The sequence below is a fragment of the Watersipora subatra genome, chromosome 4 (genome assembly GCF_963576615.1).
Source record: "Watersipora subatra chromosome 4, tzWatSuba1.1, whole genome shotgun sequence".
Classification (NCBI taxonomy): Eukaryota; Metazoa; Bryozoa; class Gymnolaemata; order Cheilostomatida; family Watersiporidae; genus Watersipora; species Watersipora subatra.
Genome location: NC_088711.1, coordinates 7386712 through 7400113, shown reverse-complemented (window position 1 = coordinate 7400113; position 13402 = coordinate 7386712). Strand labels below are relative to the sequence as shown.

At 36.5% G+C, this 13402-nt stretch overlaps 1 protein-coding gene across 3 annotated transcripts in view; it reads left to right on the top strand.

Annotated features, from left to right (window-relative positions):
- The first annotated feature begins 22 nt into the window (after positions 1 to 22).
- The window catches only part of LOC137393117 (histone RNA hairpin-binding protein-like), a 20323-nt gene continuing 6943 nt past the window's right edge, over positions 23 to 13402 (top strand). For 2 of the 3 annotated variants that reach the window (XM_068079536.1, XM_068079535.1), the window contains exons 1-2: positions 23 to 178; positions 583 to 684. In XM_068079536.1, the coding sequence (XP_067935637.1) occupies positions 138 to 178; positions 583 to 684 (143 nt within the window). In that variant the 5' untranslated portion in view covers positions 23 to 137. The remainder of the gene's footprint in view (positions 179 to 582; positions 685 to 13402) is intronic. The other variant, XM_068079537.1, reaches the window with a different exon arrangement.

Below are 13402 nucleotides of genomic sequence, written 5' to 3'. Positions count from 1 at the left end.
CTTACTACTCGTAATGCTCTGACATCCTGTTGGCGGGAAATATAATCTGTATGTCAGCATATAGTATATATCGATCAACATTTTAAGTTTATGAACCAGAATTTTGAGTGGCACCAGAAATACAAGACTTGTCTACGATGGAATTCAACAAGTACATCTATAGTGAAGGAAGTGCTGGGTAACGTTTAGTACATATAGTGGATAACACAATTTCCATTAGCTCTAGATGCCATGTTATTTTATTTTCAAGCTTTGAACATGCATGCTTTGAACATAAGGATTAAACAATGTTTAAATCATGCAAGCCCTCGAAAAGGATTTGGTATTTGTAGATGCTCAATTTTTTAGGATTTTGTTTTGTTTACAGTGACCAGAATGTCGTATGACTGAAATTGTGGGCTTGAATAAACATGGTTGCTTATTAAGTTTTTGACTGTGATGGAAATTATTTGTGGAGTTCAGCTGAATGGTCTCCGATAGCTTACATCGTTGTCCGAATACATGTATATGCCATATGAGTAGCTCGTTGCCAATTATGATCAGGGCAAGCCCGAACTATGAACGTGTAACTTTTCTTTTTAGAAACCCGTTGTATGAGAGAGAGCCTTCGTCTTTGAGTCCTTTGAGAAGTCCCCACAACAGAAAGACTGAACAGCCGAGGCACAATAAGTTTGTTTCTGAAAGGTGTGTTGTGAAGATCATGATAACGCTAATGTCATTACCAATTTTTTTTTAATTGTGAATGAACAAATGAGCACTACGTTCAATCTGCTCAATCAAACTCGCAACGTTTTTTTTAAATAGATAATAGGCAAGCAAGATAGTGTAATTGCATGATACCGATTTTTTCTAGTTTTTATGGAAGTTTTGTATCGTTATGACCAGACCCAGATGTACCAGTGTTTTTTGATGTTGGTTCTGTCAAGTCTTACCGTACATACACGGCATGATTTTTCAATTTTCATTTAGGGTGACATGTTATACGCTAAGTTCCAGAGTTGAAGTCTCTCAGCAAACGATTCTGTAGAAGTTTATTACGGAGACTTGCCAATCCTAATTGTCTGTTGCAGCAAAACTCTAAGCCTTGTTAGCATCTCTTTGTCGTGTACTTTTTTTCACAATCTCAATTCTTAATCTCGGCCCAAAAACTTAGATGGTACTTAATGCTCTTATTGCCAGTAATAATCCGATCCTTCTAGGAAGCATGAGAATACAGCTCTGATTATGGAATGTTACCAGTTTTGCTAGAGTTCAATAAGTTGATTTGAACTTAGAAAATATCTACTTGGTTAGTTAATGATTGTAATGTGATATAAGGTAAAGTTATTTACTGTAAGAATGAGCTTGTTTTCATTCTTTTCTTGGTGAACTCCTCAACTGGCCTATCATGTGTTCAGTCTTCGTCTCAGCATCTTCCCATCTTTTTCATGCTGCTCTTCACCACCATTAGTACCCACCACAATAGCCATTTGTGGCTTCTTTTTTAGAACATGTGCAATGTTGACTGGCTGTAAAAGTATTAATGGACTCCTGTCTCGGACTGTATGTATCCGATCATATTTTCACTGTTTTGCTTTCAGTAACTCATCTCTGTTGTGCAGTGGTTCTTAATCTTTTTTGCCCCATTCTCCCTTTTCCAAACCTAAAGACAAAAATTTCCCTTCCCCTCCCAACTCCTCCAAAATGCACTGCAACTAAATAGTGAACTTTATTTACATATATAACTTATATACATATACATACATATATATACATGTATATGACTGTAATAAATGCATATATACATGTATATATACATGTATATATACATGTATATATACATGTATATATGCATGTATATATACATGTATATATGCATGTATATATACATGTACATATGCATTTATTACAGTCGTATTTACATGGAATATTAAAAATGAATGTACATTGAAACTCAATATATCTATCATTGTAAGACAGTCAGCAGACTAGTGCGATTTCTGTGTTTGTTTGGAGCTGACCAGAATTTTGATGTTAGGAGTTTTTGTAGATAATGCACACCGTAGGTCAGCTTCTACTTTCAAACGGTTTCTAGATTTGCTCTTTATGGTTAGCATTGCTGAAAATGCTGGCTCGCAAAGATATGTGGAAGCAGATGGTATGAGCATCTTGAAAGCGGCCAGGTTTACGTTGGGATACAATCTTTGGGCCTTAACCCAAAAGTGCTCTATTGATAGCTCCTTGAAGTCATCTTTTAATGTACAGTTGTTTGTCAGCTCCAAAAACTCCTCCTGAAGCTGTTCCGGAATCTCGTGGACATTGCGCCTGAAAGAGTCTCAGTTCAGGCTTATCAATTGCTCTGTCTTAGGATCTAACTTTGGAAAATATCTTTCAAACTCTGCTATCAAGCTGTTCAAGTGATGCTTTGTGTCGGTTAGCGAAGAAGCGGAGGAGCTTTTTTGTCAACTAATGAATGCAGAACTGAAAATGAAACTCTTACATTTCCAATAGCCAGTCTTTCCGCCCAGAGTTTGATCCTGTCCTTGAATGCATTGATACTATCAGTTACATTCAACACATTTCTGTCTCTACCTTGCATTTTTGTTTTCATTTCATTGATTGAACCAAATATGTCAACCAGGTAAGCAAGACACTGATGGAAGCCTTCCACCTGCATTGAAGCCAGTAGTTTGGGATTGTTATGAGTTTTCAAGGACTCATTGACCTCTGCTCGTAGATTGAAGAAACGCGAAAGCATGTTACCCTTTGATAACCAACGAACTTCGGTGTGGAACAATAGTGATGAGTGCACAGCATCCATATCTTCGCATAACTTGTGGAAGAGACCTTATCTTTGCAACTTTTGCAAGGCAGACCCTTTGATAAAGTTTACTACTTTAATCACTGAAGAAAGGTGTTCCTGCAATCCTTTGGGAAGAGTTTTTGCTGCTAGTGCTTGTCTGTGAATGAAGCAATTCAGCTATCTTTTGAGCGGCTGTGTCTCCAAGCGTAATCTTAGTACACTCCAGCAGACAAGGTTTAACTAATGTTTTACCAATGGTGTGTGGCTTCTTATCTCTGGCGATACGGTAAGACAGAGCATAGGATGCCTTGGTAATGGCCTGTACCTGGATATGAAAGCTGCCAGTGGAATCCAGTTTTGCCCGCTTGAGTTCTCTCTCTAGCTTCAAAGAAGGGCTTTAATTCATCCATGTGTTCTGAGTGTTTATTTCTTAAATGTTGACTTGCAACAAAATTCACATTACAGTTATTTGATATGAAAAGATTCACCATGTCTTACTCTGTTGTGTTGTAGGTGTAAAATAATTGGAGATGTGATTACAAGCTTTGAAAAGCTCAAAAACGAACAGTTAATCGCAGCCACACGAGACCGCGGTAGTTTGGATTCTCTTTCCAAAACGGCTCAAATGTGACATAGCTTTGGTAGATGGGTTCTGTTTACACTTTCATGCAACCTTATTCATCGAAATATTTTCACAAATATACTTCATGCATTCAATAAAACCATGTCTATTGTTCTTACGCGTCTGTTTTATCGTCATTGTAATGCTGTCACTTTTAGCAGTGATATCTTATAACTTACTGTGAAAATTCGTTTAATTTTTTAACCTTACCTTGGAGTACATATTATTGTCTGATAATCATGACGAGCCTGTTGGTCACCTGTGATAATCGAAAAATGCTGCAGAAATTATTTGTGAAGTATGGGTCACATGATCAGATTATGACTAGACGATTAGACCAAACCGAAACAAAATTGCAAAGTAGCGAGCATCTGTATTTGATACGGGGCCTTTGGTAAAACCCGAAGTGTTTGTCATAAACTAGTGCTACGATAAGTTTATATTGAGCTTTTTATTGGCCTTTCAATTCACGTGAGAACATCACGTGGCAAGACAATAAATAAGTTTCATGACTACGTCAGAGAAATAAACTGATTCCAATCTACGGCGGCTTTTGGTTTTTAAGCTTTTAAGAGCTTGTAATCACATTTCCACATATTTGGCACCTACAACACAACAGAGTAAGACACGGTGAATCTTTTGATACCAAATAACTGTAATGTGAGTTTTGTTGCAAGTCAACCTTTAAGCGTTGCTTAAGTTGATGTGGTTTCATGGAGTCGTTAGCAAGCACTTTCATGCACAAAACACATTATGGTATTTCGATGCCGCTTTTAATCATACAAGTGAATCCATAGTTTAGGTAAGAATCATCATATGTTCGTCTTTTTGTCTTTAACCATTTCTAACACCTACAATATGGAATATGCAATCAAAATATTTGAATACGTTCAATATCTACATAAGCAAAACATCATACATATGTTAGGCTACAGAGAAAATTGTCAAAATGTTATACGTTTATGCAAACCAATTCGGTAACTGAAATATTAATATTGCAGGTATGTATATGCATGTAGTGTAGCAATCCTTACCTTTTCCACAGTTTTAGATCTTGGCTTTGTTGAAACTACTGAAGTTCATTCACTCCTCGCTGCCCTTTATTTAAGAAAAATTGGTGCCACGGAAATCCCCTTTGGCAAACTGCCAAATTCCCCCCCCCCCTAAAATCCCAAAATTCTGCCCCCTGGTTAAGAACCGTTGCTGTTGTGGAAGTACATTTCATTTTCTGAACGGCGATTACTAATCTCCATTGAGTTCAATCTTCTATTGAGCAGTAGCTGGGCTGGTGAATACCCACTTTCGAGGAAATTTCTCTGTACCTGCTCGGAGTGCCTGCATAGTGACAGTTTTCTTTATTATTCTTTTCACTGCCCTCTCAGCTTCTCTATTACTCTTACTCTTCAGAGGGCGCTGAAGTAAATTGAGTGATGTCCCATTTTAATTTCTGAAAGCGTTCGCCTTTGACATTTGCTGCAATATCGCTTACTAGTGAGTTGGAGAGTCCAAGTATGCAGATGACATGCTTATATGTGGGAAATTGCGAGCATGCAGCTGACATGCTTGGAGTTTTCTATGTCTGAAGATTTGCTAGACTATAGTAGTCATCCCAGTTTGTTAGTTTCGAGCTATCATGTAGCTTCTGTAGTAGTCTATTATCACCAGAAACTGAGAATTGAACTCGCATAAATTGACAGCCAGCACCCACCATGTTTTACCTGGTCACGGTGTACTACAAAAACGTTCTCTTGGAATTCTTCTAAACTCTTTTTATTTTGTATAATGCTGAACCAGTTTTCTCATCTTACCTGAAATTCCAGGCCACCAAACAAGAGAGTTTGCACTATGGATGTACTTGTTCTTCCCCTGGTGCCCTTTATGAACTTTGTTAAAGGTTGACTTGCAACAAAATTCACATTACAGTTATTTGGTATCATAAGATTCACCATGTCTTACTCTGTTGTGTTGTAGGTGCAAAATATATGGGAATGTGATTACAAGCTCTTAAAAGCTAAAAATGAACATTTAATCGCTGCTACACGAGACCGCCATAGTTTGGATTCGCTTTCCAAAACTGCTCAAATGGGACGTAGTTGTTACAGGATGGTTTCTGTTTACACTTTCATGCAACTTCATTCGCCGAAATTTTTTCACAAATATACTTAACGCATTTAATAAAACCATGTCTATTGTTCTTACGCGTCTGTTTTATCGTCATTGTAATGCTGTCACTTTTAGCACTGATATCTTATAACTTACCGTAAAAAATTGTTAAACTTTTTAACCTTACCTCGAAGGAGTACATATTGTCTGATAATCATGACGAGCCTGTTGGTCACCTGTGATAATCGAAAGTGCTGCAAAAATTATTTGCAAAGTATTGGGTCACGTGATCAGATTACGACTTGACGATTGAATAATGCCGAAGCAAAACTGTAAAGTAGCGAGCATCTATATTTGATACGGGGTCTTCGGTAAAACCCGAAGTGTTTGTCATAAACTAGTGCTACGATAAGTTTATATTGAGCTTTTTATTGGCCTTTCAATTCACGTGAGAACATCACGTGACAAGACGATAACCAAACTGTAATGACTACGTCAGAGAAATAAACAGATTCCAGTCTTCGGCGGCTTTTCATTTTTGAGCTTTTAAATGCTTGTAATCACATTTCCACGTATTTGGCACCTACAACACAAAAGAGTAAAACATGGTGAATCTTTTGATACCAAATAACTGTAATGTGAATTTTGTTACAAGTCAACCTTTAAGATCTGTTCTGTTGTGGTATGAAGATTTTGTTTCAGTAGTAGATGACCCCCGTCTACAGTTGTTAAATGGTGTTTAGCGGAATAATGTTTTTGGACACTACTGCGTTTTGTGAAATGGGGCCACCCATCTTCTATGTAATTCAACAGCAGCTGGCACTCCTCATCAGTTCAAGTTGCTGCTTGCAGTCGAGCTAACCTCGACTTAGACACTGACAATGGCAATCCATCGGTTTTTGTACGTCATCAAGTCGTTGGCACATGCGCGCGTTCATGAAAAGGCCGCCATATTTGTAGAAGACGATCCTTTTTCTTTTGATTAATAGTACTTTTTTGGTGTTGTTTTGATCCTATAATAAAAACATTTCAAACCAAAGCATCGTTTTCAAAAATTTATTGCAAAAGCTTCATGTTTTTAACGATAAAATTGTCTATAAAGATGGCCGACAACGATAAGATAACGTCACGAAAAAACGAAGAATAATTTCTTGAATGGGTAGCTCACTATGGTTCTCTTGCTCCTCTGTCAGTAGTTTCAGCTATAGATAACGTATCATCAATCACCAGCTTTCTCCAGGCGTGTACCTTGTCATAGCCCATGATTTTCAGCAGAAATGTTCTGCTCAAAATGGAAGTTTAGCTAATTCATTATCTCAAAGAACTGAGATGAGGGCTTGTGGTCCATTTGCACAATAAAATCGTTACCAACCAGACGATAATGAAACTAATCACAAGCCCATGAAGTTGCAAGAGCTTCTTTCCCTATTTGTGCATCGTGTGACTTTGTCCCACTGAGACCTCAAGATTCGTAAGCTACTGGTCTCCAATGCCCCTCGTGCTTCTGCATTAAGACTGCTCCCAACCCAAATGGTGATGCATCAGTGCTCAGGAGAATATCTCCGGGTCATAAGGCATCAGCATTGGCGCTTGGGACAGCTGTTGTTTCAACTTTTCAAACTACTTAGACTATTCAGCGCTCCAGAGCCGGACTGAATCCTTTTGAGGTAGAATTCTGAGAGCTGTGAAATCTTGAGCTAGAGAAGCCAAAAACTTTTCAAGATGGTTAATCTTTCCGAAAAAATTGCCCGAGCTCTTTTTTGCCTTTGGGTATCACGCTAATCAGCTCCTTGAAATTTACTCTGAACATTGCTCCATCTGCCACATTTCCATACAACAAACAAGCTAACCTGCAAGTCTTAAAAAGTTCTACGTGCCTCTGAGACGAGTCAAAGTTTTAGTAAGCACTTTTGAAAGATTCAACCTATAGAGAGTTGGTAATATTGATGTTCAACTTTTGAGTCAAGGTTCATGAGTTGTTTTTGCAAATAGAGGAAAGATTTGTGTTTATAAAAGTATCAGTAGTTTTCTCAGCAGCAACCATAAATTCCTGTGTACAAGTTGACCCAGCATACAAGCCGATGTGTAAAGTTTACTTTAAAAATCCTGGTTTTGACATGTACCTGCCATATAAGTCGACTACCTTCTCCAGCTCGAATCGTTTGATCCCTAGTAGTTTGGTCGGCATCAGAGGCAGGCGATGCATAGCTGAGGAAATGGCATTAAAAACGCCCATATTTTTTGTGTTGGCAATACGTGCAACAATTAATAAAGGAATGAAATATGACAGTTATGAAGACTACAAGATACAAAAAACAATACTTCACTATCGTATTGGCCCATCTCGTCAATAGAAAAAAACTGCGACCTTAGATAGTATGTATGGTTTTAAAGATGTGGTTGCGTCAAAAAATTCAATTTAATGAAATTAAGACCCATAAAAGGCTAAAACATCAGCTACAATTTGATGCCATTTTTGTCTTTTTAGACCAACCCTATCCAGAGATATATGCGTTTGAATGAGGCCCTCTTTTAAAAAGCTCACGTTCCAGCGGGTGCTTCTTTCGTGATGTCATAAGCAATACATTTGAAAAGAAATCACAAGCGATAAATATGAGGTCGCTTCCTTAGCCAATCATCAGCGCGAAATTTTTATATAGGCCGTAATAAATGTTATCACTCGTAAAACGCGTTGTCTGTGATCTCACTTTTAGGGATTTTACTCTATTATTAAATCGCATGGACATCGATATTTACTAAGTTAATTAACATCGTTATTTTAATGAATTACTCGATCGACACGTTTTATTGGCGAACAACATAATTGTAAAAATTGCTGCGAAGGTGACTCGGAGTTTTCTTGGCTTCAGGTAGTTAAAGTTCTACGGAGGACAATCGGAGAATGGAGGTAAATATATCTTTTACTTTGAGTCTCCTATAGAGTTTCCTGTTGAGTTTACATTCAGATTATATTTCCCTGTTTGAGGCTAAAATGTAATTTCCTGCGCGTGCAAGTTACGTATGTACAGTGAGTTCTTGGCGGCTTCTTTTTAATCTTTAGCATCTAGCAATACAATGGCTTAGATTGATGAATATACTAAAGGTAATATTCTAGTACTCATTAATACATGTACTAATTAATAACATTATAACTTTTGCTATCACTAATCATCGTTTTATATTTTTTATCGGTTCACCTAGCTAAATTTGTTTCAAATTTTCTGTGGCAGTTTTATCTAGTAAATTAGATTTATGATTTGACTTAAGATGTTCACTTTTCACTTATAGAAAGTGAATAAAATCGATTGATCAATGCAAATCTTTAACTTCTAGAACCAAAGCTTCGAATCGTTGGCTTGGCGTACTTGTGCCTTTGTTAAACATTTATTCGTTTTTAAAATTACACTCGCAATCTATCAAACTCCCAATTTGAAAACTTTCAGTAGATTTGCTTTAGAATGACATATCTATGAATGACATATATTTATTGCATTTGTTTTACTGATTACAGGATGTTTATGTCGTCCCACCAGCCGAAGCAGCTTTGTCAGTGTGGAAACTGCCATAAAGGGGAAAGAGAGACATGAATGTGTGCTGCATAAACCATGATGTTTTTTTTGAGTTGTTGCAGTAGATGAATTTGTCTTATTGTATCAGCTAAAACTATGTGAGTGGCCACGACTTGATGAATATTTTTAATAAAAGCTTTATGCCGATATGAAAATATTTTTGCTTGTAAAAATTATATAATAAAATAATATTGTTGAAGATAATGCAAAACATGATTTGCCGAATATTGTAGTGAATTGGATATGGTATATGGGTGTCCGCAGAACTGGAGAATGTGAGTTCAAATTCAGTTTGCAGCAGACTTCTCATCCTTAAAACTCTATCCCTATGTATATTCTTTCCAAAGACGCGACTTACTTACGGTAGTAAGAAACTAGTACTGTAGTCGGTGGAGGCAATGATATACAGCCCCACCCCAAGGATAGGCAACGGACATAAGGTGGGCGGGAATTATGGGAGGCTGTATATCGTTAGTATGGGTAGCGGCGGAACTGTGCTGATACAAAGACCTTATTCAACATAGTTAGCTTGACAGAATTACCGTAGACCGGTAGAATTGGTAGTCGGTACCCAAATGTTTACACAACATGTGGAGAAAGTGAGTAGAACAAATTTTCAATTTTCGTTATTTGACGCCTTTGAAATATTCATAATAATGCATCTGTAGCCGGATTTAAAATTTTATTCTAGCCAACATGAGCAAATACAAAAAAAGATATATGCCAATAGAGCCGCGTAGGACTAGACTTTTATCGCAAATAGCCGATGTGAATACGAGAGATAGAGACAAGTTGTATAACGCGTGACATCATTTTGGGCAAGTCTGGGCACATTTTTTTTTCGATTTCAATCTTCAAATATCTTAACAATGCGATCGCGTAACACAACAAACAACATATCAACTGATAGAGAAAAAAATGCTTTCTTTTAAGATCAACTCAAATTTGACGCAACCACATCTTTAACAGAAGAGCCATGTTGCAAAACGTATTTCTGTCAGGAATCATGATTCATGTAGAGGAAAAAAGATGGATGGATAATAGTGGTTGTGACAAATGGATTACTGAAGTGTCGGTTTGTGGGCAGGTGCAGTGTACCTACGCAATATGACATTAATTCATTCCAGGGTTGGCATCTTAAAGGTTGACTTGCAATAATATTCACATTACAGTTATTTGGTATCAAAAGATTCACCATGTCTTACTCTGTTGTATTGTAGGTGCCAAATATGTTGAAATGTGATTACAAGCTCTAAAAAACTCAAAAACGAAAAGCCGTCGTAGATTGGAATCTCTTTATTTCGATGACGTAGTCATGAAATTTGGTTATTGTCTTGTCACGCGATGTTCTCACGTGAATTGAAAGGCCAATAAAAAGCTCAATATAAAACTTATCGTAACACTAGTTTATGACAAACACTTCGGGTTTTACCGAAGACCCCATATCAAATATAGATGCTCGCTACTTTACATCTTTGTTTCGGTTTGGTCTAATCGGCAAGCCGTAATCTGATCCTGTGACCCAATACTTCGCAAATAATTTTTGCAGCACTTTTCGATTATCACAAGTGACCAACAGGCTCGTCATGATTATCAGACAATGATATGTACTCCTTCAAGCTAAGGCTAAAAAACTTAACGAATTTTTACGGTAAGTTATAGGATATCACTGCTAAAAGTGACAGCATTACGATGACGATAAAACAAACGCGTAAGAACAATAGACATGGTTTTATTGAATGCATGAAGTATATTTAATGAAAATATTTCGAGAAATAAGGTTGCATAAAAGTGTAAACAGAAACCATCTCTCACAACTACGTCACATTTTAGCCGTTTCAGAAAGAGAATCCAAACTACGGCACTCTCGTGTGGCTGCGATTTTCTGTTCGTTTTGAGCTTTTGTAATCACCTTTCCACATATTTTGCATCTACAACACAACAGAGTAAGATATGGTGAATCTTTTCATATCAAATAACTGTGATGTGAATTTTGTTGCAAGTCAACCTTTAAGGCAAATGTATAGAAGTCTATTAAAACCTACAATAATTATTAAATGCAAACGCCCCTGGTAAAAAACATCAAAATGTTATATATAGTAAAAATTAGTAACAAAGTAACAAAATTGTTAACTTTGGCACTTATAGTTATTACTTACAGTAACTTTAGCGTATTTAGGGATTGTGATCTGCAATAAAATTCATATTTAAGCAAAATCACTTCTTCCTCTACATGTAAAATGGTTATCAATCATAGGACCCATGGCTAATGAATTACAGTTATATATGTAGTTATATACAAATAGTGAATTAAATTTATAGTAGATATTACATTAAACGCTAAAATGCACAGTAAATTTCACTTTCGCTTATGTTTCACTAATTTCCGTTTCACTCACGCAATATCAGGCATTTATGAAACACAAAGAATGCTGAATTGAAAAAGAGAGAGTGCGAGCATTGTCTCTCTTTCAGGCATTGTGGTAGGATTTTGGTGATTAGCATATTGGCATCTTCAAGATTCTGATGTATTCAGTACACTAACCGCCAAGGTTGAATTTAGAGACAGATTTGTGTTGATGTCGTATGGTGAAAAATGTCGTAAAAGGTAGACGGAAAAACATTGCGTCATAAGACGAAAAGCCATAAAACAGGGACTCCATAACCCGGTAGTGCACTGTACTATGAACAAAAGCAATTAGATTAAAAAATAAACTCCAGAAAAGCATCTGGTCCATGTTGAATGGTGAAGAATGGGACTTTGTGTAGGATTACTAGTATTTTACTATTTTATAAATAAACCCCTGTCATATCTTGTAATTTTTTGTGGTGTTTTTTTAAGTTGAGCTTTTCTAACATTTGTATCATGACAAACGTGGCCGCCGTATAAGCTGAGGATGGATTTCTAAGCTTGAATTTGTGTCAATTTTCGGCTTATACGCTGGAATTTTTGGTATATATAGTATTTTCATTAAGTCACTAAATGACACAAATTTTAAATTTTCATATCAAGTGAATCTCGGTGATTGTCGGAATTAACTGTTCACTAGTTTCTTCAGCATTGGCTATCGCTTTTGTATATGACTAGTTGAACTGCCGGCGTTGCCCTGGGGATAAAAGTCTGGACAATAAATTTGTTTTTATTTCACATGTAACAACTGTTACCATTCTCACTTTCCAACTTCATATCAGGAGAAAGGTGTTGTGTGCCGTTGAAATAAGTTTAGAAAAAAAATAAAACAACAAAAATGTGTTTAAATGTAAATGTGTTACTGCAGTTACCTTCAGTAACTTAAGTGTATTTAGGGTTTATGATCTTCAAGCAAATGTAATATTAGAATGTACCACGCGCAGTAAGCACCGTGGGGAGTTCTTGCCTCCGAGACAGATGTATAACATAAATGTTGAATTTAATTCAAATGAATCTAGCTAAATAATAACTAAATGAATAACTCAACACATACTGAACATAGGTTTTAGAATGTATTTTACTAAACCTTAACTTTTTCAAGGGTTAAGGTTTTATTAATTTTTTGCTTTCAAATTCGGTTTTACTATAACTTGAAAGCAAATAACACTGGACTGAAATAGCGAGCATCAACATAACTCTTTCAGGCGTTGTGAGAAGAATTTTGGCGAATAGTGTATCGGCAATTTCATCGTAATCGGTTTACCGACTATCAAATTTTACTCAGTTTACTGGTTACTGTAAGGTTACGGTTACGTACATTATTACTGTTACTTACATTATTACTGTTACGTACATTATTACTGTTACTTATATTATTACTGTTACGTATATTATTACTGTTACGTACATTATTACTGTTACGTATATTATCACTGTTACGTATATTATTACTGTTAAAGATGTAGTTGCGTCAAAAGAAATTAGGACCCATAAAAGGCTAAAACATCAGCTACAATTTGATGCCATTTTTGTCTTTGTAGACCAACCCTGTCCAGAGATATATGCGTTTGAATGAGGCCCTCTTTTAAAAAGTTCACGTTCCAGCGGGTGCCTATTTCGTGACGTCACAAGCTTGGTATCTGAAACGAAACCACGAGCGATAAATATGAGGTCGATTCGTTAGCCAATCATGCGTGCGGAATTTTTATATAGGCCGTAATAAATGTTATCACTCGTAAAACGCGTTGTCTGTGATCTCGAAGATTCTCATCGTTAGAGAATTCATTACCATCGTTACTGATTCAACGCGTTTCAACAATTACTAAGTTATACATAGTTTTAAAATGGCTTCAAGTTCGAGCGACCGCTACTCAGAGTTTTCTGAGCAACTTTTAGTAAAATATTAGAGTAGACAG